General features: G+C 38.4%; 13 protein-coding genes across 13 annotated transcripts; 10 read left to right on the forward strand and 3 right to left on the reverse strand.

Moving 5' to 3' along the window:
- Positions 1 to 1,231: 1,231 nt before the first annotated feature.
- RHIMIDRAFT_206856 (Yip1-domain-containing protein) lies at positions 1,232 to 2,294 on the forward strand (the record flags this gene model as incomplete). Its single annotated transcript, XM_023606941.1, has 7 exons — positions 1,232 to 1,483; positions 1,541 to 1,619; positions 1,669 to 1,711; positions 1,761 to 1,880; positions 1,933 to 2,069; positions 2,128 to 2,186; positions 2,238 to 2,294. The coding sequence occupies 7 exons, from the start codon at positions 1,232 to 1,234 to the stop codon at positions 2,292 to 2,294; spliced, it is 747 nt and encodes a 248-aa protein (XP_023462907.1).
- A 24-nt stretch (positions 2,295 to 2,318) lies between these two features.
- RHIMIDRAFT_229978 (uncharacterized protein) lies at positions 2,319 to 4,252 on the reverse strand (the record flags this gene model as incomplete). The annotated part of the gene is made up of 6 exons (XM_023607659.1): positions 4,055 to 4,252; positions 3,899 to 3,975; positions 3,639 to 3,842; positions 3,306 to 3,589; positions 2,786 to 3,248; positions 2,319 to 2,732 (listed from the first exon to the last, which is right to left on the reverse strand). The coding sequence occupies exons 1-6, from the start codon at positions 4,212 to 4,214 to the stop codon at positions 2,319 to 2,321; spliced, it is 1,602 nt and encodes a 533-aa protein (XP_023462908.1). The 5' UTR covers positions 4,215 to 4,252.
- Positions 4,229 to 5,675, reverse strand: RHIMIDRAFT_263260 (alpha/beta-hydrolase). The gene is made up of 3 exons (XM_023611653.1): positions 5,152 to 5,675; positions 4,526 to 5,103; positions 4,229 to 4,476 (listed from the first exon to the last, which is right to left on the reverse strand). The coding sequence occupies exons 1-3, from the start codon at positions 5,638 to 5,640 to the stop codon at positions 4,374 to 4,376; spliced, it is 1,170 nt and encodes a 389-aa protein (XP_023462909.1). The 5' UTR covers positions 5,641 to 5,675; the 3' UTR covers positions 4,229 to 4,373.
- Positions 5,676 to 6,088: 413 nt separating this feature from the next.
- RHIMIDRAFT_263262 (uncharacterized protein) lies at positions 6,089 to 6,944 on the reverse strand. Its single transcript, XM_023611654.1, has one exon. It carries the CDS (start codon positions 6,856 to 6,858, stop codon positions 6,499 to 6,501), a length of 360 nt encoding a protein of 119 aa, XP_023462910.1. The 5' UTR covers positions 6,859 to 6,944; the 3' UTR covers positions 6,089 to 6,498.
- A 1,821-nt stretch (positions 6,945 to 8,765) lies between these two features.
- On the forward strand, positions 8,766 to 9,094 carry RHIMIDRAFT_49316 (uncharacterized protein). Its single transcript, XM_023615317.1, has one exon. It carries the CDS (start codon positions 8,882 to 8,884, stop codon positions 9,050 to 9,052), a length of 171 nt encoding a protein of 56 aa, XP_023462911.1. The 5' UTR covers positions 8,766 to 8,881; the 3' UTR covers positions 9,053 to 9,094.
- Positions 9,095 to 9,906: 812 nt separating this feature from the next.
- RHIMIDRAFT_246177 (uncharacterized protein) lies at positions 9,907 to 10,788 on the forward strand (the record flags this gene model as incomplete). The annotated part of the gene is made up of 1 exon (XM_023610278.1): positions 9,907 to 10,788. One exon carries the CDS (start codon positions 9,907 to 9,909, stop codon positions 10,786 to 10,788), a length of 882 nt encoding a protein of 293 aa, XP_023462912.1.
- A 984-nt stretch (positions 10,789 to 11,772) lies between these two features.
- On the forward strand, positions 11,773 to 14,722 carry RHIMIDRAFT_263266 (uncharacterized protein). The gene is made up of 2 exons (XM_023611655.1): positions 11,773 to 12,005; positions 12,063 to 14,722. Exons 1-2 carry the CDS (start codon positions 11,783 to 11,785, stop codon positions 14,384 to 14,386), a joined length of 2,547 nt encoding a protein of 848 aa, XP_023462913.1. The 5' UTR covers positions 11,773 to 11,782; the 3' UTR covers positions 14,387 to 14,722.
- Positions 14,723 to 15,023: 301 nt separating this feature from the next.
- Positions 15,024 to 16,468, forward strand: RHIMIDRAFT_263270 (vitamin B6 biosynthesis protein). Its single transcript, XM_023611656.1, has 4 exons — positions 15,024 to 15,254; positions 15,315 to 15,426; positions 15,481 to 15,989; positions 16,042 to 16,468. The coding sequence occupies exons 1-4, from the start codon at positions 15,147 to 15,149 to the stop codon at positions 16,249 to 16,251; spliced, it is 939 nt and encodes a 312-aa protein (XP_023462914.1). The 5' UTR covers positions 15,024 to 15,146; the 3' UTR covers positions 16,252 to 16,468.
- A 96-nt stretch (positions 16,469 to 16,564) lies between these two features.
- RHIMIDRAFT_240713 (ricin B-like lectin) lies at positions 16,565 to 17,164 on the forward strand (the record flags this gene model as incomplete). Its single annotated transcript, XM_023609439.1, has 4 exons — positions 16,565 to 16,609; positions 16,661 to 16,755; positions 16,808 to 16,893; positions 16,947 to 17,164. 4 exons carry the CDS (start codon positions 16,565 to 16,567, stop codon positions 17,162 to 17,164), a joined length of 444 nt encoding a protein of 147 aa, XP_023462915.1.
- Positions 17,165 to 19,980: 2,816 nt separating this feature from the next.
- RHIMIDRAFT_263286 (MFS general substrate transporter) lies at positions 19,981 to 21,960 on the forward strand. The gene is made up of 5 exons (XM_023611657.1): positions 19,981 to 20,390; positions 20,447 to 20,649; positions 20,699 to 20,756; positions 20,876 to 21,168; positions 21,218 to 21,960. Exons 1-5 carry the CDS (start codon positions 20,210 to 20,212, stop codon positions 21,833 to 21,835), a joined length of 1,353 nt encoding a protein of 450 aa, XP_023462916.1. The 5' UTR covers positions 19,981 to 20,209; the 3' UTR covers positions 21,836 to 21,960.
- A 99-nt stretch (positions 21,961 to 22,059) lies between these two features.
- On the forward strand, positions 22,060 to 22,841 carry RHIMIDRAFT_246183 (Lumazine-binding protein; the record flags this gene model as incomplete). The annotated part of the gene is made up of 3 exons (XM_023610279.1): positions 22,060 to 22,213; positions 22,265 to 22,348; positions 22,402 to 22,841. The coding sequence occupies 3 exons, from the start codon at positions 22,060 to 22,062 to the stop codon at positions 22,839 to 22,841; spliced, it is 678 nt and encodes a 225-aa protein (XP_023462917.1).
- Positions 22,842 to 23,134: 293 nt separating this feature from the next.
- Positions 23,135 to 24,426, forward strand: RHIMIDRAFT_206826 (putative diphosphomevalonate decarboxylase; the record flags this gene model as incomplete). Its single annotated transcript, XM_023606938.1, has 2 exons — positions 23,135 to 23,173; positions 23,230 to 24,426. 2 exons carry the CDS (start codon positions 23,135 to 23,137, stop codon positions 24,424 to 24,426), a joined length of 1,236 nt encoding a protein of 411 aa, XP_023462918.1.
- A 71-nt stretch (positions 24,427 to 24,497) lies between these two features.
- On the forward strand, positions 24,498 to 26,954 carry RHIMIDRAFT_240718 (uncharacterized protein; the record flags this gene model as incomplete). Its single annotated transcript, XM_023609440.1, has 5 exons — positions 24,498 to 24,629; positions 24,682 to 24,902; positions 24,958 to 25,099; positions 25,151 to 25,225; positions 25,275 to 26,954. The coding sequence occupies 5 exons, from the start codon at positions 24,498 to 24,500 to the stop codon at positions 26,952 to 26,954; spliced, it is 2,250 nt and encodes a 749-aa protein (XP_023462919.1).
- Positions 26,955 to 27,827: the final 873 nt, after the last annotated feature.

Genomic DNA, 27,827 nt, shown 5'->3' on the forward strand with positions numbered 1-27,827 from the left:
GGCGGTGTCATTGGCGTTTTGTATTTGATGGTCGTACCTTCTGGCCCGATGAAGCTGCTGCACGAGCAACGCAAGCAATCAAGCGAATACATGATGAGAATATCTATAGAGAGCGTCTAAAAACATCTCGCTCAGGTTAACGCAACCTTTATTTTGTTCCGTGCTTCTATGCTCTTTATTATTTTCTTTAATAAGTACAAGCTAACTGGCAGTACTTGAATAAAATATACCATTTTACAAAAAAAAAAAAAAAATTTACTTTCCGGAAAGAGTGTATATCATACTTGCTGCTATTTGATAAGAGAAAAAGGAATAAATAAATAAAAAAAAAAAACTCTTTTATACTCTTGTTATTTGTTGTCAGTAATAACAGTGGATACGGTTCATTATTGCTCTTCATTGAAACAACGAGGTAAATATTCAGAATGAGCTAGTGTTGAAAGTACCGTAAAGCCTTTTTTTACCGCTTTAATAACACTGATGGACAGTGAATGATGCATTTTGATGCTGCATTAACAATAAAGAGGCTTGGGTATATTTACTAGATTGCGGTGCTATTATAAAGTAGCGGCGCGTTTTATTAAGTATATTCTTTGCTAGATAGAGCGATAAAACATGCATTAAGAGATGATACAGCAACAAGTAGAGGAGGGGATGTCAGGAGGAAGATAGACTATATCTATGTTTAATGTGTCGTTGCTCATTATATTTTTGAATAGTTGATAGTTGATAATAAAGAAAACAAATAAAATGAATTTTATACCTTTAAAGTGTTGTCAGTAGTGTCAGTAGTAATGATGTATCATTACTTTTACTGAGCAATCTACATTCTACAGTGTTAAGGATGTATTCGTACATCTAAAATAAAAGAGAAAGCTGGTGCCATGATGAAATATCCAGGGACAATATCCTTTATGCGCTACATAACTCAATAACATTTTTCTTTAAGGCTCAAGACAACAGTTGTTTTCATTTATATATATTAGCAGAGCTTTGTTAATCAAGAGAAACCTAAAGGAAAAAAAGAAGGAGGACTATTGCTCTAATTGACCTGTAGAACAGTTTTATGCAACTTATAGATTGATAAAAAATAAAGAGATAGAAGTTATAATGAAATGTATCCATTGGAAGCAATAGCTTACTCCAAGATTGTCCAACACCAAGCCTTTCATAAATGTAACCTCAAGACTTTTTCAGACTTGGCCTTTTTTTTTTTCTATTTTAAAAAAAAATGCTCGGCCAAAACGAGGAACAGTACGATAACCCCTTTGCTCGACAAAACGAAACATTTGACTTTTATCAGGACAGAACTATCGAGCCTGACACTGACCCTGTTCGACAACAAACAGAACCACTAATAAACCCATTTGCCAATGTGAGTGGAAAGATTGGATCAACAGAATCTACAAGTTATAGCGAACCAGCTTATGATGCCACTTATACAGGGGAAGACACATTGGATGAACCTGTTTCTGTTACCATCGTAAATAACCAATAATTCCTTCCTTTTCTCTTTTATTTACTTTATAAATTGTTTTAGCTTCGTGATGTAAAACAAGTAGGAAGGAAATTACAACAAGTGCTGAATCCAAGAGGTGACAGAGGCGTGCTGAAAGATTGTAAGAAGAAGGAGAAAAGTACGAGTTGCAAAAATACTTATTATCATAGGGGACTTATGGGGACCATTGATACTTTGTTTGACTTTGGCAATGTAAGTAACGAATCTTTTTAGGAATGGATATATTTTAACTTTATGATAGAACACTAAGCACTAGTGTACCTTCAAATCAATCAGTACCCATATTCACTGGAGTCTTTGTTATAGTGTGGATAGGCGCGGCTGTTGTAACCATAAATGCAAAACTATTAGGTGGAGCAGTGTAAGCCGTGAAATAACCCTATTTGAAAAGCAAAATAACATGAATCACATAGATCCTTTTTCCAATCAGTATGCGTTATCGGATACTGTTTATTTCCTCTTGTCTTGGTGGCAATCATATCCATCTTTATCACCACGGTCTGGTTCAGAGTACCTAGCTCGCTAATGGCATTCGCATGGTCGACCTATGGTAATTAAATAGAACATTTATTATATATGATCAATTTTTACTTAATCGTTAATGCCAGCCGCCTTGGGATTTCTATCCGAATCAAAAGCTCATTTAGCCAATAGACATGCATTAGCAGTAAGTAGCAAGATATAAATTACAAGATACACACACTAACTTAAAAAAAAGGTGTATCCATTATTCTTATTTTATCTTCTCATCGCATGGTTAGTTGCTGTTTCATAATAAAATCTAGTTTTATTAAAGGACTTAAAACTTCCTGTTTGGCAACAAAGTAGCAGGAAGCTTCTCCGGTAGTTGTGCTCCATTTTGTACCGCCTTGATCAAATGCATAGCAATCGAAAATTCATCTAGATCCATATAGCCATCATTATCAAAATCTGCAAGTCTCCAAATGTGGGCCAATTGGTCAGTAGGCAAACCGCTTTGCATCAATACTGGCTTGATCTCTGTACCGGAAGCCTTGCCATCACGAGGGCCTAATTGAAAGAATGAAGGTGCATACGAATTCTTATCAATTGAATCAAAATGCCAGTAAGAAGGTGGAATTTCGCCTGGACGAGGCATTGCTGACTCTTGAAAGGGATTTCTTTCATTTTGACCGAGTTCAGGATTTGCTGTTGGGAATTGAGACATTAAATGAGGAAGATCAGTGGAAAGTGCCTATATTAATAGTCAGAAAGGGCCCTCTCCTTTTTTATATCTTAGATCCATACCTCATCCACACGTTCAATCAAGTCTTCTTTAAGTGACTTGAACTTGTCCATATCGTAATGAGCCAAATTTTGTTTGAAACGCTCTGGATTAGGGAAATCACCTGCAGGAAGATGATGTTTTTGCTGAATCTTGAGAAACTCAGCAGGCAGGTTATTCAACAATGCCTCTTGCTTTTTCTTTTTACCAAACATTGATGGCATTTCCTTTTTGAGATGGCTGATAATCAATGCATGAACACGAGCTAAGCGAGCACGTTTTACAATTTCGTTAATCTTTCGAATAGCCGCATGACGTCGTAGTTCCTTGAGATCACGAAGCAAGTCCTTTGATTCTGCTTCGATCAGTTCACGACAATCCTCAAAGCAATTCGGAGGCTTCTCCGTCCAGAACGAGGAAAGGTAGACCCTCATGACTTCGGGAGTCTGAACTACCTTACCTAAAGACCACATCATGGCACCGTAACTAAACCAAAAAAAAAAAAATTAGTTCTTGTCTGGTTTATCAAGAAGCAACACTTACACTCTCATCAATTGCTGTTGGCTTACCATATCACTCTTATTAAGCACTACTCTTACTTTTTCCTCTTGGCCTCTTAAACTGTGAATAGCCATCTTGAATTCATTAGAGATATCAAGCTTATGAGAGTCAAACATGAGCAAGATCAAATCAGCACGCTCAGCAAACCATTCGATGACCTGAGTAAAATCATATCCTCGCTCGGTTAACTGCTTATCACCAGCAAGAATACCAGGAGAGTCGATGATGGTCATATTTTCTAACACGGGTGAATTGGTTTGGGATACCTAGAATAAACTAAGTAAAGGAGCGTATCAAGCTTTTTTTTAGTCATACTTGAAATCTTGAAAGAAATGCTTGTCCAAATCGATTGAGACCTCTAAAGGGTAATTCCTGATTGACAGCAGCTGCATTACCAGGGATCACTCGTTCCTCTGTACCGTGCATGACGGCTACAAATCGATCGGTTGTAGGTTCAACACCGATATGTTCACCAGGGTATGCCTTATCAAGCAAGTAACGAATGAAGGTAGTTTTACCCTTATTTGTTATATGGTTTTAGATACTATAAAATAAAAACAAACTAAAGCACTTACAGTAGAGTACTGTCCAATCAAGAGCACAATAGGTTTAGCTTCAATATCAGAATCGGTCAAAGGAGCAGAATGGAAACCTAATAAAGGACTAGAACTATTTGTAAATTATATAAAAAGAGGAGAGAAAAAGCTTGCTTTATCAATTTGGTCACTAACCTTCAAAGTTGTAAGTTACTTCGAGAGGTTTTATCTTTTGTCTATAAATTTTCTTGATGCCATCGACTACTTTGGCATATTGATCATCTTCAAACACTTGAGACGAATTAGCTGATGAATTAGTTTGTTGAGGGTGTTTCTTCTTAAAGTGTAAAGACATTGTTTAGAACAGCAAAAAAAAAAAGAAGAAGAAAAAAGGGAATAAAAAGAAAGGTGAAAAATAATTCCCCTAGTGCCCTGTTTGCTCGTGCACAATATAAAAAGGATACAAAAGGAGATACAAATTTTTATTTCAGTTTGAGGAGAGTGTGTAACTACTTTAGTGTCCTTGATGGTATAAATACGTGGCTATTTCCATGTAGAAATCAAGTGTATCAAATTTACTCTTATTTACAAAAGGTCGTGTATACTTCCATCGATATCTATCAAGAATGAATATTGAAAAGGAACATACACAAAAAATAAAGTTACCTTTGTCCGCTCAAGTCCCAATGATCTGCTTCTACAGTCTTGACGTATTTTCCCCACTTTGCACTCTGAACACTGACCAAACCATCATTACTGCCCTCTTTCTCGCTTATCCATTGTGATGGAATATTTAACATTGACCAAGGTGAAAATGAAGCGACAGCGCCGTATGAGTAGTAGGCAACGCCAGGATCATTAGGTGTGCTTGGGTTAAAATGGTGTTTACAATAGTCGGTTGTTAGATTAGCATATGCGGCTGTATCTAATACACGAATGGTCTTTTGCAGTAAAGGATCCAGTATAGGTTTTGGAAGTTTGGCGATATCTGATAAAGATTTACTCAAGAAGGATGACTGTTGCTGGGTTAAGCCATGCTTCTGTAATGTATTGCAGTCTACACGTTGATGATTATCACTTGCTGCAGCTGTCATGTTTACAAGAGCCATGCCAACACCAACATGATCACGAAACCAGTCCATGACGGGAGATCCACGGTGCGGCGTTGATATTGTCGTTAATGACTGCACACTGTATTGTTTATTTGGTATATGCGAAATCAAGTACCGGCAATCCAATCCGCCCTAAACCCATGGTAAGGCTTCTTCTTTTTTCTAGAATAAATTGCTTACCATCGAATGTGCAATAAAATTCACTTTACTTCCATCCGAGATAGACGTCAAGATAGAATGCAACGTATGAGCTCTCTGCCAAATACTTCCTGTCGAAGGAACCCTTGTCACGATCACCTTGGCACCCAATTTAGCCAACGCATCCTCGATTCCTCCCCAGTATTGGACCTGCAAGAAAGGAAAGGATTCAGGTCCCCTTTTATCAAATCCATACAGTCCATGGCAGAGCACAACAGGGGCACGCGGTGGAATATAGTGAGGTGTTACGGGTATGCTTAGACTGATATTGTTATTAAACATGCCACTGGTCTCTGCAAATGCAGCTATGATATCTCTCGATTTGACTCGACTTGGATACAGTACCATCGTTCCTCTCTTTTCCTTCTTTCTCTTGAATGTCGTCTTTTGTTTTAATGACGAAAAAGAGATGTTCTTCAGTATCGAATTACGAATGTGCTGACTGATCTGTGTCAATGTCACCAGCACCATGTCTCTTAGGAATGCTCAAAGGTCATGGGAAGGTTGGGGAAGAGAAAAGAAAAAAAAATGCGGAGTTTGCTTCTTGTAACAAAAGAATTCACCATAAATGGAAAAACCACAGAACTTGTTGAGAATACGTCCAACCAGGACCCCTTGTAGTAACCATAGTTACAGAATAGTAAGAGAAGCAGACTGTAACATGTAATGAAATAATTCATAAATTATAGTAACAGACTTGTGGTGATCGGCATCCTCATGACAACAATAAAAAAGAGTTGTGCAAGTGTGTTGAACGATATACGACGCGCCTGTAACCGATAGAGCTCATGCCTATCGTTTAAGCAGAAACAGTTTTTACTACCATACACCCCCTTTCGTGAATGACTGTTATAAACTATCTTTCAAGAAACAAACTCGGCTTCGCGTACGTTTGAATTATCCAGTATGCAACAGAAAATTTTTATATATGGCACTTTTTTTCCAAGCTTTATAGAAATCATTGACGTTGTAATTTAAGAGAGAAAGGCCACCCAGTGTTACGATTCATTACCAACTGTGCCCTATTCAGCCGATAAATGCCCTGGTAGTATTGCATCCAATCTTACGGCGTGGGTACATTTACTCTTGAAAAGAGCACAGCGTCGATTTCTATGAGATCTAACTTTACGCTCCGGGGATGAAGCATACATGAAAAGTACGAGGAGCACATGAGGCACATGGATAGTAAGCTTGGACACAGTCCTTTTTATTAATTAATAGGAGATATGGGGAATATATACAATTAATGATGGTAATAGTAGTAATAGTCATGATAGTTATGGATGGAAAGAGGTATCTTGGATACAGCACACTGCTAAAAGTTATTTCTTAAAGAGCATGTACTCTGCTTTCTGCATATCTTTCTTGACGTTGAATTTTGACATCGATAAACTTGCCAGTCGTCCAGAGACCACAAGAAATACCAAGACTAATCCAGAACAGGGTACCGTCCATCAGAACTGGAGGACTATCAAAGTTACCAACAGTTTTCTTGACAGTAGTAGTAGTAGTCGTTGCAGTAGCACCACCATGTCCGGATCCGGTGGTAGCTGTAGCAGCTGCTTGAGCAGAGCTTGTAGTAGAAGGAGCAGCTACTTGGGAAGAGCTTACATTATCGCCATGTGCGGCAAAAGCAGTGGCGAATAAAGCCAAAAAGACGATAACGGTAGAAAGGAAATCAAAACGCATTTTTAAAAAGAATGTGACAGAAAAAGGATAAAAAGCAGCTCTTTTTCTTTCTCTTGTTCTCTAGTCCCCCTTTATATACGCGATCTAAAAAAAAAAACCCCCTTGTAGGCTGACTCGGGTCTACTGATGATTGTTAATTATCTGATTTTTTTTACCTTTAAAGATCCGCTCATCTTTATCTGATGTAAATCCATTTGTGTACTACAAGAGGATGAAAAGATATAAACAAGTCATCACTTATATTTCTATTTAAAGTCATAAGTGTTTTTATATAGTAATGGTTATTACCATAAACACAAAATGTTTGAAACCAACATTTCTAGTTGAAACAATAAGACAATAGACAAGAATTCACAACCTCTCCGATTAGATAGTAGGTAGTACAAATGGTGTCACTAGATTCAAAATAATTGATGACAGATGAATAGAAAAGAAAAGAGAAGAGAAGAGAAGCAAAATTTAAAAGCATATACAGCAATGACTTACTTTAGGTCAGATAGTAAAAGAAAAAGCGTGATTTCTATAGATGTATCAAGATCAATTCATAAAGTGGGGTTTATCTGATTGAAAAAAAAAATTTTTTTTGAAGTGCAACCCCAGAACAACTGATTCTTTTCTCTGTCACATCTAGACCTAGCATCCGGTTATGACCGATTAAGCAGGATCCAAACGATGTAAAACCTCAAGGATAACTGTTACTTTAAGGATTCAAAAATGTAAAATATGTCAACTAATCATTTTCTGTCTTACAAGAGAATCCACTCTTTATATCTTTTTTTTGTTGGTTTTTTTTTTGGTTCAGTTAAATATGCGACCATGGTTACTCGGAGAAACCAGGCGGATGTTATTATTTATCAGATTGATTTTTTTTTTTTTTACACTCAAACAGAAAACCATGCGATACATTTTGTCAAGATTTTGTTTTCCTTGTTAATGAAATCACTGTGCATTATAACTCATAGTGAGTTTCAGTATACAAGAGGTCTTACTTTGGAATCCTTTGTTTTTTTTTTTTTTGTTTTTTCATTTTTTCATTCAATAGGCGTATGAAAGAGCGTTAGATCATTAAGACAATGAATCAGATCATAAACACTCTGTTTTTGATTGAAATGAATATGAGAAGCGCGAAACTATTCTAGAACACTGTTGAAATAAACCAACTATAAACTAATGCTCAAGGATAATTCGTTTCTTAAAGTTATTGCAAAATATCCATGAAACACTCAGTGGCAACCCAAGTTTTTGCTGACTTCTGCAGTACTTGTTCTTTTAGGAAGGGCACCTGAGACACATCACATGCATCGAATAACCCTCGGCCAAATTGCCGTTAAAGCGCGCCCATATAAAGAAATTCTATCGTACGAATCCAAAAAGGTATTCCTTTGACACCATTCACAGCGTTATAGTTACCCATGTCTTCATGGCAGCCATACTTCTTACAAGATCAACCATAACAGACCATACTGCATTCACATCTTGTTTGGAAGTTTATTTAATAGTTCTTACCATCGTTCTTTGGTTCTTCATCTATACTTGTTGTATTCATTGGTTTCAACCTTGGTAGAAGTCATATGTATGTGTCGCCTGATTTGTGGGGAAAAAATAATAACCAAGTAGTGCCATTATTTGTTGACTGTCAGAATAATAAACAATGTATACCCTTTTAGGTCGGTCTCACTTGTTATGCATCTCAATACCTTTTGTAGGTAACAAGCGATCTGTATCTGCTTGTATAAACCGTTATAGCACGCTATTATGTATATTATCAATAAGCCATGCAATGAGTTGTATATGCCTGAGCAACAAATAGATGTTTGAGTTTATAAGCACATGGTTTCATGTTACTATGAGTCCATTTTTTAGGATAGCCAGGGGGATATGCATAAATTTTAACGGTAGATTATAAGGCTATCCTTTCCCCCCTCCCTCAGAACAGTCTGTATATCAATTCTATGCATAACAAGTTGCCTTTAGTTTATTCAAGATATGTATTTTAGCATTGCTGCCAAGACAGAGATTAAGTATGCAGTCGTCTGCAAAAGAGTGTATGCTTCTGATCAAACATGTTCCTTTTTTTTTACCACATGTCTTTTGTTACATCCTACTGCCCGTGATGACTTTCTTAGCAATCAAATGTATTCAATACAAAAGTAGTTATGAGAAATATAGTGTGTATCATTTGACGGAGCAGTAGCAATGCATCAGCATACATATATGCCATCTTGAGTTTTCAGCGGTTAAACCTTGTCGTAATGCACATTATGAAATGGTTTAAAGCTTAATATATCTTCTCAATTAAAAAGAAAGACGGGAACCATACACGAATATCAACTAATCTGATAGTGAAAAAAAGGAAAAAGAAAAAAAAAAGAGAGATTTACAGATGAATCAGGTGGATTTTTTGTGGCAAGCCTTTTTCTTCTCAAATAAAGAGTTATCAGCAGGTTTCTAGCAGGTTTTTAGCAGTGCCAAGCTTTTTCGACATTCCCAAAGTATGCAAGATGCCCCCTTGTACAACGGAAAGCTTGACGGTTGGGTGGGTCATGATTGATATCTTTGAAGCGCGGTCATACGGCAAGCATATTAGAAAGACGAGTTCAACATTCTATTTGAGGGTGTATATATCAATATGAAGGAGATTAAACATGAACCTATAGAACTTACACAATGATACGCTTTCCCTTTATGAATGTTTACCAATGAATCTTCTAATTCACTTTTTTGTTTCTTTGATGTGTACAAATCATCAAATCAAGATCAAAAAAAAAGACCGACTGCCTTTCAAATTGAGAGATTAAAATGTGAAACGCTTTGTTTGTCAAAAACAGGGATGTTGATCTTATGCGGCCAATCATCAACAAGTGAACTAAACCAATATAAGTGAATACTTAATATTCTCACAGGCTGAATGGTTTAGCAAAATATCAGACAACTCGGCAGCTGCCGGCCTGCCAAAATATTAAAGCGCCTTGATGACTTGATTATAAAAACGGGGGGAGAGAAAATATAAATTTATATTCATTCTATTTCTCCCTTTTATAACTTAAAATGACTGATTACATTTCTATTATACCAAACGAAATACTTTACAAGATCCTATCTAGTCTATCACCCTTTGACCTTTCAAGAGTACGAAATGTGTCTAAAAAATTTAGATACATGTCTGACCATCCAGCACACTGGAAGAGTATCATATTGGACCCAAAGGATGACATGAGGCACGACACATCACCCTTTCTGTGGAATCAAAAAGACTTGAAGAACATTCTCCAACCTCACCTGGCTGTCATTGAGAAGATACATATATGCGGTGTCCGTGACAATGTGATACAATACCTTTTACTGGAATGCTCCAATCTGAGAGAATTGACCATTTGTGGATGGCTGACACTATCCGAGCACTCGTTTCGTATCCCCTTGGAAAAGAAAAAGACGCCGTTATTATTGCGCAGTCTAAGGCTTATTGGCGACACTCAACAATTGACCAATTTCATCTCCTTAGACTCCACCACACTCGGCCAACTCATTACAAAATGCCCTTATTTGGAAGAATTATCTGTCAATTGTGAGGTTCACTTTCAAGCCGAAGGTTTACTCAAATCCCTCAAGATGGCGACCTCTCTTGCACTCAAGACACTCGTCATTGCTACCAAACGAACCTGGGCCAGTCAACATATCACAGAACTTTTTGAATACTGTAAACATCTCGAGTTCTTGGGTCTTATGCCAGATGGTGCAAGTATTGGCCATGTGAATGAACAAAAGACATACTTTTCAGCAGAGACGTTACTCAAAGCTGTCTTGTCCAACACACAAAAGGAAAGCGCAGATCGCACCAGCGAAAAGGTTCTTTTGGAAAAACATTCACTTCCAGTCGAAGAAGAGGAAATGGCAGCCTTTCACAACATTGCTATCTTTAGTGGACTATAAAAGATCAACCGCATCTTCTCACACTGACTGAGGCAACCCGAAACAAAAACAAAACAAAAAGAAAGAAACGCACTATAGCGAGTCTATACATACTTTTACAAATACTAGAAGGCTTATATAGAATATTTTCTAAAAATAAAAAAGTCAAAGCCAGGGATAGACATAATAAAGGATCTCTTTTTTTTTGTACAGTATTACCATTTTTGATTTCAAATTGCTTGAGGCAAGTTTTTTTATAATGATTGCTTTTCACACATCTCTTTAAAATCGTGACTAAAAAACTCTTTCTGAGGGGAAGTTCCTGCAGTCGCAAGTTCTTGTAAGCTCTAAGGATATTCGCGCAGACTTGCTCTTCTGTCGCTTAAAACACAACAACGATGCTCTTGTATCTTTTGGCTTGTCATACTGATGTGTCAGCCTTAGATTATCACACCAGTCTATCTTGATGGTTTCACAGTAAGGATGTTTGCGATGGGCAGCATTATATGCAGAAAACACTAAAGGTCATGAGTCATAGGCAGTATTTTGCGGCTATCCCTGAACAGGAAGTGTTTATTCTACAGTAAGCAAATTTATTTTCCAAATGATCACCTTGATTTACAGTAACTTTTTAATGTGTATGAGATTCAAACTGGAAACTGTTGCTGATCAACTACTCAAGTAACTAGTCATTATATACTACTATAGATGATTTGGAACAAGATGTTACTGAGCAAAAAGTGATGCTGATGTTGGTTCAATAAAGCAATTTCATAGCGTAATATGTGGTGTAGCTACAATCTGCCTGGCCTTTATTTAAAGTGAAGTATATAGAATATACCGTTACGCTGAGCCAAACACTGTCTGCGCTGTCTGTTCTATTTTTACATTGGAGCCATGTTACACAATTTGAGACTAAAGTAGAAATTTATTCATACTAGAAGGATCTAAGCCCATATAAAAAGTGGTAAATGATAGGGCTTTTTTCTTCATCTTTTTTTCTATCATTAATATCATGTCTTCTGCTACAGTAGCTTGTTATGGATACAATCTCGGGAGAGTTATATTCATTTCTAAGGAAAATCAAAGTGGATACAGTCTGCATTATTTTGATACACAGCAAACTGCGGTGTATTCTAGCCTGCTGTCAAATATTAAGGGATACCCAGAGAATGCAGTATTTAACGGTGTTTGCGCATATGATCATACAAGCTCCTCTATACTGTTAGTATTTGAAAGTAGGTACTCTTAATGGTCTATTTTTACTTCTTGTCTCACACCATAACTCCCCCCAGGCTCAAACAGCTCAATAGGACAATCAGATAGTAATGCCGCCCAAAGAGCAGTAAGCTCAGCCTTTTTTCGATTGGGACTCAATAGTATGACACCAGTAATTATAAGCGAAACAGATTACCTACCAGACACACAGATTATTTCAGCCGTAAACATGGGCAGTGCCAATACCACATACATAGCCTTTCTGTCCAATGGCCTTCATGGTGCTGATGACATTTCACTTAATACGCTTTTGTTAGGCACGCCAGATATGATGGTCAACAAATTAATGTCTGTAAACCAGACAGGTATACTTGCTGCAGACGTAGAGTCGCAGAGTGTGTACCTTTTGCAGAATGGCCTTGTATCAGAATATCGATTGAAAAGTCTAGATTACAGCACATTTAGAGCTTTCAGCAGCGTCTCATCTGTTGTTGCGATAAACACTGTGTCGAGTACAAGTGTAGTATCATCAAGTGACAATCAGACGAAATATATCACCTATTACGATAAGCAGAGCAATCAAGTGAATATCTATATTCATAATCCTTCGTTGACTCAGTATACCCCTTTATACAATAACCTAGCAAGTACCTTTTCCCTCACACAAACATCAACGGTATCTTCCAGCACAGTTAAGAGCGCGAATACTGCCACTCCAACCAAGCATTCGAGCCCATCTTTACACAGACAGCAATTCGCAAAGACCACACAACCTGCTTCTAACGATACGGCTCATTGGACAGATAACGCAGTAAAACGAGACATACCAATGGACTGGGCGATTCAACGGATTCCAATAACTATCTCAGGACAGGAGAACTGCTCCCTCGGACAGTGTATTCTTTCGGTAGTAGCCGTGCCTGGCACTGATCAACAACTTCCTATCAATTTGATTTCTATAATAGACAAAGGTTCTGACGGTATTGGCGTCTACAACAATTCTGAAGCCTTCACACAGCCTCCTGCTCCTACAAACACAGAGGTAGCAGGAGTTCCGCATTCAGGAAAAAATGTGCCAGGTGGTGTCATAGCAGGTATTGTCGTTGGTGTTGTCGCTTTTGTTTTCATTGGAATAGGAATATTTTTATACCTCAGAGCGAAAAAGTTGAGACGCTTTGGTTCATTCACTTCTCGCAGCCACCAGATCGAAAAGAAGCTTGAGGAAGAACCTGTGTTTATAGGGGAGGACTTGATGCAGACTGCTGCCGCTAATACGCGTATGACGATGCAGTACAATAAATTTAGCAGTGACTCTGTTACAATGATTGCCACCACTGATACGATGACTACGACTGCTACTGCTGCTATTGCTGCTGCTGCAATGTCTTCTTCCACTTCTGTTCTTGAATCTCATGGCTTTAATGATGGTCGTCCCGATATACGTCCTGTGTCTTATGTCGAAGACGTGGTTGATTTTGCTCATCTCTCGGAAGAAGAAATGCTTGAATTGGAGCCTGAACGAGATGGACCCATGATGCTTTTTAACGGCGCTTATAAGTCGCTCCCAGAGGAACAGGTTATTTATTATGGACAAGAAGGATATGCTACAAGAACGTTTATGACAGATGACGGAAGATATTGTACGGTTCATTACTTTGGCTCCACTCGTCTAGATACGTTCATACGGTCGGTATACGCCGTATCCTCAATGGAAGACTGTCCATTTATTATGAAGAGTAAACGTGCTGTTGTGCTGAATTCACCAACGCCAAGATATGGATATCAGTTTCTGTGGATTACTTCTCCTATCATACCTTCACTCTCACTTCACCATTTGATGTTTGAAAATGTGTGGTCGCCTGTGGACCATCAAGACGGTGATAAGAGAGTATCGACCACTTTTGCATTACTTTGCGCTGTTAATGCAGTTCACACACACAAGTTTGTACATCTAGCGATCGATCCTACGACATTTTACTATGAATCCTCGGTCTCTGACTGGACCTTGGGCAACTTTGCTTATGTTCAAAAGCAGGAATCGTTGATCACCAAGCATGGACTGCCCAAACAGCCTACTGTATTTACGCCACCCGAATTCTTATCGGATAAGAGTTTTCTTTATAAGCCCGTACCAGAGGCTGATACTTGGTCCCTTGGCTGCGTTATCTATACAGTTGCAACCAACGGTCTATTGCTTTTTGACAGCGTTTCAGATATTCAGAACCTGATGGCGACAGATGGTCCTATTTTGCAAACCTATATTGACAAGTCCATTGAAGAGAATATTAGTAACCAAGACTTTCGTGTACTTTTAAATGGAATGCTGCAGGTATCTCCGAAATCTCGAAAATCTATTCAATTTGCCTTGGATTATTGGCGTGGCAAGTACAGCTTGGAATAATAACTTGTTCATATATTGTATAGTTTTAATAAACTTTTGAATCTTTATATTACAGTAGCCTATTTTCTACAAATGATAAAAGTCTATCACAAGATCGCTACAGTTGCACATAAATCCTCACTGTATCTCGTAGCATAAAAATGACAGGTACAATTTGTCCCGAGCTTTTTGTATTTTCTTTATAAAGTAAGAGGATTACAAATCATTCACACTGATCCTCGTCCTCCCTCACACGCACTGATGGAGAACAAATGTTTATTTATGGATTTACTTGCTTTTTTTTTTTTCGAGGATCAATCTAATAATTTTCGATCACACATTTCAAACCAAAATGAGGTCCCTGCACCAATCTTTATGCAGGGAAATCCAATAAATCAAGAAAGAACCTTATTTACGCAGTAAAAAAAAAAAGAGTCAGCCATCTGAAAAGTGACGGTTAATTAATGAACCAATTGACAAGGTGTGTATCTTTATTACGGTAACAAGGACATAATCATGAATATCAAGTGACATCTTCCATCTCACTGATCCGAAATGAATAACATTTGTCATAAACGGTAACTTGTGCTGTGTGTGAGTAAGAGTGAGAGTGAAGTGTGAGCCATGAGTCAATCAAGATGTTTCACACAATCACGTGAGATTAGTCCAATGATTGGGCCCAAATTATTCATGGCCAGTGTCTCCGATTGTCATTTATAAATCTTCATCTATTTTTTGGACTCGACACAAAAAAACTTGCCTTTTCTTTTACTTTACAACCATGTCTGCTTCCTTTGCTGTTCCCGCTAACCTCCATTCCGATAAGCCTAACGGTAATGAAGAACAAGATTCTTTCGCCATCAAGGCTGGTTTGGCTCAAATGTTGAAGGTAAGTTGACCCCCCTGGTGTGGGGCTATAGATTGAACAAAAAATAACCTTTTTTGACAGGGTGGTGTCATTATGGATGTCATTAACGCTGAACAAGCCAGAATTGCTGAAGAAGCTGGTGCTTGTGCTGTCATGGCTTTGGAACGTGTTCCTGCTGATATCCGTAAGAATGGTAAGTTATATATATTGGTGTGGTTCATGACTCATTCTAATAACCCATATCTAGGTGGCGTTGCTCGTATGTCTGATCCCAAGATGATCAAAGAAATTATTGAAGCCGTCACAATTCCAGTCATGGCCAAGGTTCGTATTGGTCACTTTGTCGAAGCACAAATCATTCAAGCCGTTGGTGTTGACTATATTGATGAATCTGAAGTTTTGACCCCTGCTGATGAGGCCAACCACATCAACAAGCACAACTTCAAGGTTCCCTACGTCTGTGGTGCCAAGAACCTTGGTGAAGCTCTTCGTCGTATTAATGAAGGTGCTGCCATGATCCGTACTAAGGGTGAAGCTGGTACTGGTAATGTTGTTGAAGCCGTTCGTCACATTCGCACCGTCAATGCTGAAATCAGACGTGCTGCCTCCATGACTGATGAAGAATTATATGCTTACGCCAAGGACCTTCAAGCTCCATACAGCTTGCTCAAGGAAACTGCCAGACTCGGTCGTCTTCCTGTTGTCAACTTTGCTGCCGGTGGTGTTGCTACTCCTGCTGATGCTGCTCTCATGATGGTAAGTAATACATGTGTGCATATTATAGTGTGTTAATTATATATGGATATAGCAATTGGGCTGCGATGGTGTCTTTGTTGGTTCGGGTATCTTCAAGTCTGGTGACCCAGCTAAGCGTGCTAAGGCTATTGTTCAAGCTGTAACTCACTACAATGACCCTAAGGTCTTGGCCGAAATTTCCGAAGATCTCGGTGAAGCCATGGTTGGTATCAACTTGGACTCTTTACCAGAAAATGAAAAGTATGCTAAGCGTGGATGGTAAAGAATTAAAAATTTCTGGCATTTGTGACACATCAATATCCCCTAAATACACACTCTACACACACGCATATAAATACATAAACTTTAATTGTATAGAAAAAGTATCCCCTTTCCTTACCCCAAATAAAAAAAATGTATTCTACTTTTAGTTAGGAATAAATAAATAGTAACAAATTTATTACTTCATGCGAAGGTGCTTAAGTTTGAACGTCATAATGATATAAATGAACTATCCAAGAACCGAGGTCCTGAAATGTATAAATACAAGCTGCTCTCTCTTGTTTTTTTGTCTTTATATCAAAAAGTAAATCAAAATGTATAGCTCTATTCCTGAAGGTCCTTTCTTTATTGTTTCCAAGGTAATGTATATATGGAGGGGATAAAGCAAGTATATTCATCCTGTTGTTTAGTTAAACGGACGCGTTCTTGACGTCGCTGGTGGCTCCATTGAAAACGGTGGCAAGATCATCGTCTGGTCAAAGAAGAACTCTGACAACGAAAATCAGTATGTACTCATTTTTGGTTTATATTAAATACATTAACGCGCTATTTGATAGACTCTGGGTCTACCGTCACGGTTACTTTGCTAATGTCAAGAGTGGCAAGGTTCTTGATGTTAAGGGTAACAAGATTGAACACAACGGTATGTCTCTACACATCTTGTCATTATGATAAATACTCATCTTTTTTTCATAGCTCATATTATTCAATATGATGCAAAGGAAGCCTCTGAAAACAGCCAAAACCAATCCTGGCATCTTGACCCCAATGGCTATATCCATACTGCTGCTAACCCCAACTTAGTCTTGGACATCAAGGGTGGCGAAGACAAGGATGGTGCTGAAGTCATCTTGTATGAAAAGAAGCAAGGCTCTGTTGCTACTAACCAACAATGGCAAATTATTCCCGCCTAAAAATATATCATCATTTCAATATCTGCTCTGCATTTAGCATAAAATAAAAACTTTATTTTGCTTTAAATAACCCAACCCAATGCATATTCGGCTTCTTCTTCACTGATAAATGGTATATGAATAGAATTGATGAGGATATCTCCGCATATAACACACTGATTAGCAACTATATTATCTAGCTGATACCTCAGTTTTTCGATTCGTTTAAAAATATCTTCGTCTTCTTCTGTTCCTGTTCTCGCCAACTTGTATTCTCTTGATAACTGTTCTTGAATATCTGCCAACTTTCTTATTTCACGAGTTGGCAAATACTTTGTCACTCTATTTATCAAGCAGTCTGCATGAAATACATGGTGACAAGGGAATACGTAAAACTGTCGTGTCAATAATGGAAATTGACATAGACTGCATGATTGTTCATCCTCAACAACAGCAAATCTGCAAATGTATCTGTTTTTAGATCAAACTGTTTTTTTCTGGAAATTCCCGGTTACCTTTTCTTTAACTTCTTTACATCTAATCGGATATGATCTGCACAAACCGTTGCATTATCCATTTCGGACTTTAGTTCTTCTATACCAATATTGTACTCTTCTAACGACGCGCATATCTCTTTCTTAAAGTTGTCAATAAGAACATGATCAGGAAAGTAGGGCAATATATCTTCTATTTTAAGTAAATCACAGCTTTTTAGTAGTTGCATGGCGCTAAGAGAGAAAATGTTATATAAAACTTGTTCCTAAATATAAATGTGTGTCTGTAAATTACTGTTTGATATCTTGATTATTTTCAATAACGTATTTCGCAATCCTTGTCCATAGCCTTTTACGTAAACCATCGTCATCCTCGGGTTTGTCGGCATAGGTACGAGCGAGGTCGAGGTCATTATGTTCTAATGCTAATTTGACAGCTTCTTCATATAGCTCCATTTGGCCAAAGATATGGAGACAACTTCTGGTTCTTCCATGTTGAATGCATACCCTTAAGGCATGATCAAGATTATAATACATATCACGTCCCTTTTTATCATGAGTATCTTAGCGTAGTTGAACAATCTGCACTCACCTCGTTTTTCAAAAATGCCAATAACGGTGTCTCATCTCTACTAGGCTGTGCTGCATAAAGTGATAAAAGTAGATTATGTATGATAAAGTCTGTATTCCCTAATTCAGAAATGACGTAGGATAAATATCGAATGGCCTGATTCTATTACAAAGGAAAAGGTTGAGCATTATAAATACGTCATTGCCATCTCTACCTCTTTGGCTGTATTTGAGTGATTGTATCGTAGTAATGCAGGAATAAGATATCTCGAGTTCAAAACAGGTCGTTCAATCCAAAGATCCACCAGCTTTTCAGGCACATGTTCAATGAGTATTGTACTATACTTGTAGATCAAGTCTAGTTTATCCTAAACATTCATTAGATAAAGTTCATCTGTGCGAGGTTGAACTACCTGCTGTCCAAGTAAGTTGAGAGCCTTCTCCCAATCCTTTTCTCGGATCCAATTGTCAAGTACTTTTTCTGCATCGCCAATATAGTCTGCATAATACAGCAATTCTGAGTTACGACCATGCTTTGATATCAGCTTGTATGTAGTAGATGCATGTAGATGCGTGCCAAATGTCTCAATAAAGCTTCTGAATTCGTCTTTGATGCTTTGTTGTTCTTCTTTGAGGTATTTGTACGACCGACTAGCAGAGCCATGAGTCCCTTTAGCGGATGCAATCAAATCATCCAACTGATCCATTTTTGACAGATACATCTCGACAAGCCAAGTTGCAATAAGTGTCTTTTGAGTACGATTCTACTCTTGGATATTCTCTTTAAATTCCTTAAATAAAAACTGGGACACTCTTGACTTACACTGGGATCAAGTCTTTCTATTCGAAAAATCAAAAACTGCCGAAGTGCATCCTTTTCCCCCTTTTGAATAAACTTGATCACGACTTGGTCAAACGGAACGTTACTCTTTGCAAAATACTGAGCACTTTGCAAATATCGTTTTTGCTCATACTCTTCTTGCGCCCGTACTGCATAAACTTGGGCTCGTTGAGTAGGTAACTTGCACGACTGAAGTGCTGCTTCATAATTCTTTTGCTGAAGGTGGGATTTCCATACTTGGCTTTCCAGTTCTTGTTCATCAATAGTAGATATCTATTAGATACAATAAAAGAAAAATTATGTGAGCATCAGCCATTCGTGTGCGTGTGCTTTTTATGCTTGGTACTTTTCTGTTAGATTTTGGTATAGGAATGGGTTGCGTTTCTACTGAAGTAGAAGCTGTAGATTCTAAAAAGTCGTCAAAAAGTGACATTATGTGGCAAGTGTAAAGTGCATGTCTGCATCAGCTTTGAGATTTCCACATAGAGATGCAGGTCGGGGAAAAGTAAATTTCAGCCAATCAGATGAGGAAGGCTATTGATGACAAAGAAACTTTTACAGCAATGAATTATCGAGTAAAAAAAAAGGGAACAGTAACTATTACACTGTTATTGCTGCTTTAAATCTAAAGGAGGTTGATATATAAACCACCATTTTATCTGATGGAAGCACTGCCACTAGTATAATAAACAACATATTTTATAAATCTTTCTGCAGGGTCAATGCATTGAAACTAGGATCATCTGCCGCCCTTTTTTTTATTAAAGTCTTGGGCATTTTGATTTACTTTGTAAGCTTTATGTAACAACAGTTATCTGCTACTGTCCATATTTGCCCTAAAAGGAAGAGGATTCAGTTCGGTATGTCCGCCGACAGTCAGACTATTTATTTTTTTCTTACAGAAAAATTCTATCATTTCTTTTCCCTGAGAGCAGAAAATGACACGGAAACCCATCTTTGTTCGCTTTCGAGGATCAAAGATTTATATCCTTGCAACTGTGTGCGTGTCACTTTTTACAGATGTAAGATCGAGAGCACTATGTGTGTATCAGATCAATGACTAGACCTGACAAGTACTTGTTTATTTACAGATGATAACATATAGTATTATTGTTCCCATTAGTAAGTCTTGATCAACTAATCTATGGTATGGTTAACATCATGTATATAGTTCCTTTCACGATCGATGCTATTGAGAGAGGAAGATCACCGAATAATCCTGGGTATGATCCATATCACTCTGAGCTTCACGATCCAGGGGACGTCTCGAAGCAATCAGGTGCATTGCTTGCTCTTTTTTCTGTTGGTCTCATTGCGGGATCTCTTGGCTTCGGTTATTTAGGTATTTGTTATATATATAGAAATTAAACACTCATTTACTGATCCTTTCGCTTGTAGGTGACCGATTAAAGCATCGCCAGGGCTTGATGCTTGTTGGTATTCTCGGCCTTATAGGATCAACATTACTCTTTATGTTTAGCGAATATTACTGGGAACTCTTGGTTGCTCGATTTTTGCAAGGAATAGCTGATGCATGTGTATGGACTTTGGGTATGTGTCTGATAAGCGATACATTTCCTATTGAAGAACTGGGAACTCAGGTAATATTGAATACGATGTATCTTGAATATCTCTAATACACACAAAAAGATGGGTCGAGTTATGATGTTCCATTCTGTTGGCATGGTTGCCGGTGCACCCATAGGAGGTATGGTTTTCTCGAAGTAAAGACATGATTGCAGCACAGCTAAACCAAAAACATCTTTTTTATAGGAGGTAATGCGTCATTTAATGCAAACAAACAGTAAATCTCATACATGCTATTGATAGCACTCTACCAAACAAGGGGATATAAAGCACCATTCATCTTTTGCGTTGCACTAGCTGGCGTTGATTTACTGCTGCGGTTGTTTCTTGTAGAACGTAAAAATAATCCATCAGAATGGTTTATGAAACAAAACGAACAACGAATTGAAGAGTCACGCGCGGCGACAATGGATAGTGATGCCCCAGAAGAAAAGAAGGATGTAGTAACCTATTGGATGCTCTTGAAACAACACCGGTTGCTGGCGGGCATGCTCATGGCTTTCTCAAATGGTACACTCATGGGCGTGCTTGAGGTAAGGATACACTACACATTATGCTCAACAGATGCTGAATCTTCATCAGTCTACATTGAACGTAAGATTAGCATCCGAATGGGGACTCAATTCTGGTCAAATCGGCGTGGTGTTTATTGCTGCTGTTGCGCCTACCTTTGTCGCTTCCCCACTTGCTGGTTATCTCGCAGACAAGTTGGGAGCCAAGGTGGTCGTGATACCTACATGGATCATAGGCAGTGTGGCCACGATACTCATGGGTGTTCCTAACAAGTCGACCGCGGGCGGAATTGCTCCACTTATCATTCTGACAGTCATACAGGGATTTTGTGTCGCTGCTTTCTTGACGCCTGTTTTGTCCGAAATGGGACATGTCGTTCAGTCCTTGAACCCAGATGGTTCTGATGACGGGCAAGGTAGAAGTTATGCGTTGTTCAATGTTGCTTTTGCCCTAGGTGGTATCGTTGGTCCTTTCTTGGGTGGTTATTTGTACAAGGCGATTGGATTCTTTTGGGTAAACTTTGTTATGGGATGCTTCCTACTAGTCTGTGCCCCTTATGTGTTTGTGTTTGTTGGAGAAAGAGGAAAGTTTATTGTGAGGCAAAAGTGTAACGAAGACGAACCCATTCGTTCTGAGGATATAGAAGTGTATGCTGCTAAAGCCGAGATGAAGCCTATGGAAGCGTAAAGGGACTATTATTTATATCTGCATACTTCTTTCTTATTTGCATATACATATTTTACCTTACTCTGTAATCAATTAATACAAATCCATCATTTTACTCCACGCTTAGTCATATAGTTCTGCTTAGAAATGTGTATTCGCATAATCAGCAGTCACGTAGTTGATTTACCTGCTTAAATGTTGCTGCTTTCTTTTTCTTTTTCTTTTTTGAAAGATAATATACAATCATGTTTACTGGTCTTGTTGAACATATGGGTCTCGTTTCTTCTATCCAGGAGCTTGATACTTCTGAATCTGGAGGAAACGGTTGGACTCTCACCATTTCAAACGCTGCCGAGATTTTAACTGATTGCCACCTTGGTGACAGTATTGCCATTAACGGTAAAAGGACAGAGAGAGAGAGAATGACGTCTGACCATTATTATACAACAGGGACTTGTTTGACAGTGACAGAATTCGACAAGGGCTCGTTCAAAGTAGGCGTTGCTCCAGAGACATTACGATGCACAAACCTGGGTAATATAAAAACACAATGTTTCTTTTTCTATTGATATTGACATCTATCGTAGGCGACCTCAGTGTGGGAAGCAAGGTAAATTTGGAAAGAGCAATGGACTCTAACAAACGATTTGGTGGACACATGGTTCAGGGGCATGTTGATACTACTGTTGAAATTGTTTCTATTCGCCCTGAAGGAAACTCTATCTGGTTCACTTTCCAAATGAAGGAAGAAGACAAGGATAAGATGAGATATATCATTCCCAAGGGATTTATTTGCTTGGATGGGACTTCTCTTACTGTGTGCGATGTTGATGATGATCAACGCACCTTTTCAATCATGATGATTGCTCATACCCAAACTCATGTTATCATGCCCTTGAAGAAGATTGGGGACAGAGTGAATGTGGAAGTAGATATGCTCGCTAAATATGCTCTCAAGAGTATAGAAGATGCCATCAAGAATAATAAAGGAATTGAGACTCTGGTGAAGCGTGTATTGAATCAATAAATCCTTTTCATTACACAACATCTGACAGCAGGGGGTGTGGAGGAAGGGACATGTATTGGCTCCCCCCTCTCTTTCTCTTCTTTCTCTTTAACGCTCCTCTTTTTTCTATTTCTCCTTGTTTTTCTCCTGCATATTCTACTTTGGTGGGTAAAAGATACACAATTGTCTTTTATTTATCGGGTCTTTAAATCCAAAGAAGGTGTACAAAAAAAAAAGCAGTAAATTGACGCGCGAGGAGAGACAGGAACAAAAACTCCCCTTTCTTTCATCTTCATCTTACATCTCTCCTCATCATGAAGACGGTTACTTGCACGGCCCCTGTGAATATTGCTGTAAGATTCCACTAAATATACATCCTTCTTTTATGAACCTGATCTGTTCTAATTAGGTTATCAAATACTGGGGTAAAAGAGACACTGAGCTCATCTTGCCTACCAACAGCTCCTTATCTGTTACGCTCTCTCAAGATATTCTTCACAGCAAGACAACTATTTCTGCTGCCAAGGAATACACTCAAGATCGTCTCTGGTTAAATGGCAAGGAAGAAGACATTACTAAAAACAAGCGCATGCACAATTGCTTCCGTGAAACTCGTGCTATTCGTAAGGCCATGGAAGACAAGGCTGCGTCTGAAGGAAAACCAATTGAGCCTCTTTCAACCTATCACTTGCATGTATGCTCCGAAAACAACTTCCCAACTGCAGCTGGTCTTGCTTCCTCTGCCTCTGGTTTAGCTGCTCTTGTCTTTACCTTGGCTCAACTCTTTGAATTGACCATTTCAACCTCTGAAGTATCTCGTATTGCTCGTCAGGGCTCTGGATCCGCTTGTCGTTCTCTGTTTGGAGGATTTGTTGCTTGGGAAATGGGTCAAAAGGAGGATGGATCAGATTCGGTGGCTGTCCAAGTTGCACCTGAATCTCATTGGCCCGAGTTAGAAGCCCTGATCTGCGTTGTTTCTGACGCAAAGAAGGGTACTTCTTCTACTGCCGGTATGCAGAGTACCATCAAGACGAGCACCTTGATGAACGAGCGTATCAACCAGATTGTTCCTGCTCGTATGGAAGCTATGAAGAAGGCCATCTTGGAAAGAGACTTTCAAACATTTGCCGAATTGACCATGAGAGATTCTAATCAATTCCATGCTGTTTGTCTCGATACCTATCCACCCATCTTTTATATGAACGACACTTCTCGTGCTATCATTCAGCTTATTCATGAATACAACGCCTCCTCCCCTGATGGTAAACTAAAGGCCGCTTATACTTATGATGCCGGGCCAAATGCGGTCATTTACGCTTCCAAGGAACATATGCCCGAAATCATTCAACTGATCGGTCACTATTTCCCTAGCAACAAGGAACTCTCCGAGTTCTTCGCTGATCCTTATAACGTCGCTCAAGGAACCAAGCTCGGCCAAGACTTTATCCCCAAGACACACACCAACTTTAACGAAAAGGTCATCCCTGTTCAACCTGCGGGCAGTGTCAGTCGTTTACTTCATACTAAGGTGCACGATGGACCTCGTGTGCTGTCTGAAGCTGATTCACTCTTGAACGCCGAGGGTTTGCCTAAACGTCTTGCATAAATAAAACCCCATCTTGTTTTTACTTTCCGCTTTTTTTTCTTTTTTCCTTTTTATTCTAGAAATAAATAATAATGATAGGACGTCCGTCTATCGAAGAATTTGAAAGTAGAGGATGGTACTTGTCCGAAGAAGGAATCGAGCTGATCTCTGCTGAAAATGAAGGGCTAAAGACGATAGAGGACTATATTAATTATGCCAAGGATGTAAGTGAATTCAAATAATGGACATTACACAAATATATTCATCAAAAAATAGATCGACCTTTGCTCTTTAACCGTTCAGGGCTTCAACAAAACAAACGAAAAATTAAAAGAAATTCCTAGCCCGGTTGTTCTTCAAGTAATAGAAGTTCGTAATATCGCAACACCTTCTGTCAATCAAAGTGACAAACCTAGATTACTGCAGGTCATATTGACTGATGGAACAAGGCGAAAATTGAAAGCAGTAGAAATGAACGGACGAGTGGAATGCTTAAAGTAAAAACACATGCTTTATAAAAAAGAAAAGAAAGCTTATATATTGATTGTATAGACCTCAAACGCCTCCTGGTACAAAACTTTTAGTGACGAAGCCTATTCCTATACAAGACAATATACTCTTGCTTGGACCAGGCATGCTAGAGAATCTAGGAGGACACGTTACTGAGCTTGTGCAAGCATGGAGAGCTGGAAAGGTTTGTGTGAAAAATGGTAAATAGATCCTTATATTAATGATAAAAAAAAAGAGTCATCGTGGAAGACGATCACAGGAGAAACATGAAGAGGATGGTCCACCCATGTTTGTACCATTCAAAGTGAAGGTAGATAAAACGCATGTGTATCTAGTCATTGCTCACACACAACTTATAGTCAAAGACTGAAAGAAGTAATAAGAAGGTCAAAGAAGAACAGCAAACTGACATCGATTCAACTGAAAAGAGGGAAAAGAAAGAAAAGAGAGAAAAGAGAGAAAAGAGAGAAAAACAGCCCAAAAGAGGCAAGAAGGAGCCAGAGTCATCCAACGAAAGGATAGTTGAGGATAAAGAAAAGACAGGACGAAAAGAGACAAAGAAAAGACAGGAAAATAAAGAAAAAACAGTAAAAAGTAGTAGCAAAAGGAGATCTAAACACGCTGAAGAGAGCCTAGTTGATCAAAAACAGAATGACAAGCCAGAAAAGAATGCTGAAATTAAGAAAGGGGATGAAAAACAAGAAGAAGGTGCCGAAGAAGAAGAAAAGCAGAGTGACAAACAAGAAAAGAGTGGCAAGGCAAAGTCTAAAAAGAAGCAAAAGGTAACTGGACAAATAAAGCCTATTGAGCAGACAAAATCTGCAGAGCAGATAAAACCTGATGAAGGCGTAAAGTCTGCTGAGCAATCAAGCAAGAAAGACGAGGAGCATCAAAAGGAAAAGCTGATCAACAAGAAGAAGATATCATCACGAAAAAAGCCCTCACAAGAAACAACAGAGTCGACAAAAGAGCCTTCAGAGGATGTGGAGCAACAAAAGGATGACAGTCAAGCTGATGCTCAAAAGCCAGCAGAGAAGCAAGAAAGAAAGAAAAAACCAAGAAAGCAGAAGGCTGATAAAAAGGATGTCGAAATAGAAGGAGATAAAGAAAAGAAGAAGGATGATAAGCAGCCTGAGGAAAAACATGATGGTGATAAAAAAAATAATGATGAAAAAAGTGAAGAAAAGGAACCCAAATTTGTTACAAAGAAGAAGATTAAAAAGGATAGCAAGCTAGAGGAGAAACAAGATGTGACAGCAGGTTTAGATGCCCAAGGCAGTCAACGACCAAGCACTAAAAGAAAGCCAAAAGAGCGAAAGCAGACTGAGACAAAGCCGGGCGAAGAAAAGGTGAATGAAGATTTAGCAAATCAAGCCGAGCTAAGACCCAAACCGAAAAGAAAACAAAAGCAGCCTGTGAATGAAGATGAAAAGGGAGAAACATCCAAGCTAAGTCAAGATGAAAAGGGCAAAAGAAGCAAAAACGTAAAGAAACCGATAAAGAAGGAAAGGAGGGATAAAAAGGTCCAAAAAATAGAAACCGATAATAGAACAATAGATGCGACTGAACAAGGTCAACTCAAGCTGATGACCAATGATAACAACAGCCGTCATGGAGACACTAGTAGCATCCAGCCACTAACAGCAAATGAGGAAGAGCATCAAAAGGAGTCCAAATTAGAAGAAGCCTTCATAAGCTCTCCAAAGAATGATGAACAATTGAAGGCTTACAATAACTATCAGCAGCAGTTACAGCAAACATACAACTATCATCAACCGCCACCCTATGCATCACAAGCTTCTACACCTTTACAGAATGGATATTATTACCAGCCGCCATCACAGACATACTCTGTGGATTACAGCATGATGATGCCTGTCTATCCTAATGCAGGTATGCCACAAGGCGTCTATGGTTATCCTACACCCGATCCTCAACAACAGTATATGCAAGTGTACTATCAGCAACCATATTATGGCAATAATTATCAACCCTACTATGACCATCACAGTTATTATAATACATTTAATCGAAAATAAAATAGAAAAGAAGAGGGCTGTGAATAAGATAGATGTGTAAATAAACTATTTATTGAAATTTATCCCCCCCTTCCCTTTCCTATTCCATGTACTTGCAAATCATTCTTCATTCTGACCAGGATCAACCCAAATGTGCCAAATGGCAGTACTTGATGCAATCAAGATGGCAAGGATACATCCTAATGTGAACTTGTCTGTCATCAGATCTTGAGTGCTTATTACAACATTATTCCATTGATTAGTAAAAGTAGCATGGGCAGTGGTATATGCAGAATGAATAGAGTCGTGAAAAAAATGTCCCATTCCTTTGTGTATGTGTTAGATAAGGGTATTACACTTTATTCACAAATTATTCGCACACTGATAAAAAAAAAAAAAAGATAATTCAGACAACAAAATGAGACAACAAATAATGATAAAATAGAGCTCATCAGAAGCAAAAGAATGAGATATAAAAGAAATGATTAGTAAATCAGTTATTAATTTGATATTAACTACTTACATTATAAAGAAGAGGGTTTATAAGAGAAAAAAGGAGCAAGCAAGAGACAAGAGAAGAGAACAAGAAAGAGAGCGGATGAGACCAAAGTTTGGTAAGAACCAAACTACCCCCAGCTAGCACCGGTACTGGTTTCGATTTTATGAACTATAGTATTACATATCAGTTTCTTACAAGAGTAAAGAATATAACATACCTTAGGACTAGCTGGGGAATAGCTGGCCTTGCTTTTTGGTCCAAAGAAGAAAAGAAAAGGAAAAGAAGTTAAGATTAGACTATTTAAACAAGGTCTTTAACAACGTTTTCAGTTACGTGTGCTATTTATCAGTGCTGACCACATTTATCTTATATATAACAAAAATATCAAGTTCATT

The sequence above is a fragment of the Rhizopus microsporus genome (assembly GCF_002708625.1).
Source record: "Rhizopus microsporus ATCC 52813 unplaced genomic scaffold scaffold_18, whole genome shotgun sequence".
Lineage (NCBI taxonomy): Eukaryota > Fungi > Mucoromycota > Mucoromycetes > Mucorales > Rhizopodaceae > Rhizopus > Rhizopus microsporus.

Excerpts from the sequence above, each read along its gene's own strand:
- RHIMIDRAFT_263260 (XM_023611653.1), bottom strand. The coding sequence starts at position 5,640 with ATGGTGCTGGTGACATTGACACAGATCAGTCAGCACATTCGTAATTCG. Across the intron at positions 5,104-5,151 it reads ATTTTATTGCACATTCGATG|GGCGGATTGGATTGCCGGTA; the intron begins GTAAGCAATTTA and ends CCATGGGTTTAG. Across the intron at positions 4,477-4,525 it reads TGGGACTTGAGCGGACAAAG|ATATCGATGGAAGTATACAC; the intron begins GTAACTTTATTT and ends CATTCTTGATAG.
- RHIMIDRAFT_49316 (XM_023615317.1), top strand. The coding sequence starts at position 8,882 with ATGCAGTCGTCTGCAAAAGAGTGTATGCTTCTGATCAAACATGTTCCT.
- RHIMIDRAFT_263266 (XM_023611655.1), top strand. The coding sequence starts at position 11,783 with ATGTCTTCTGCTACAGTAGCTTGTTATGGATACAATCTCGGGAGAGTT. Across the intron at positions 12,006-12,062 it reads TATACTGTTAGTATTTGAAA|GCTCAAACAGCTCAATAGGA; the intron begins GTAGGTACTCTT and ends AACTCCCCCCAG.
- RHIMIDRAFT_263270 (XM_023611656.1), top strand. The coding sequence starts at position 15,147 with ATGTCTGCTTCCTTTGCTGTTCCCGCTAACCTCCATTCCGATAAGCCT. Across the intron at positions 15,255-15,314 it reads GTTTGGCTCAAATGTTGAAG|GGTGGTGTCATTATGGATGT; the intron begins GTAAGTTGACCC and ends CTTTTTTGACAG. Across the intron at positions 15,990-16,041 it reads CTGATGCTGCTCTCATGATG|CAATTGGGCTGCGATGGTGT; the intron begins GTAAGTAATACA and ends ATATGGATATAG.
- RHIMIDRAFT_263286 (XM_023611657.1), top strand. The coding sequence starts at position 20,210 with ATGTATATAGTTCCTTTCACGATCGATGCTATTGAGAGAGGAAGATCA. Across the intron at positions 20,757-20,875 it reads TGCCGGTGCACCCATAGGAG|TAGCACTCTACCAAACAAGG; the intron begins GTATGGTTTTCT and ends ACATGCTATTGA. Across the intron at positions 21,169-21,217 it reads CACTCATGGGCGTGCTTGAG|TCTACATTGAACGTAAGATT; the intron begins GTAAGGATACAC and ends AATCTTCATCAG.
- RHIMIDRAFT_263262 (XM_023611654.1), bottom strand. The coding sequence starts at position 6,858 with ATGCGTTTTGATTTCCTTTCTACCGTTATCGTCTTTTTGGCTTTATTC.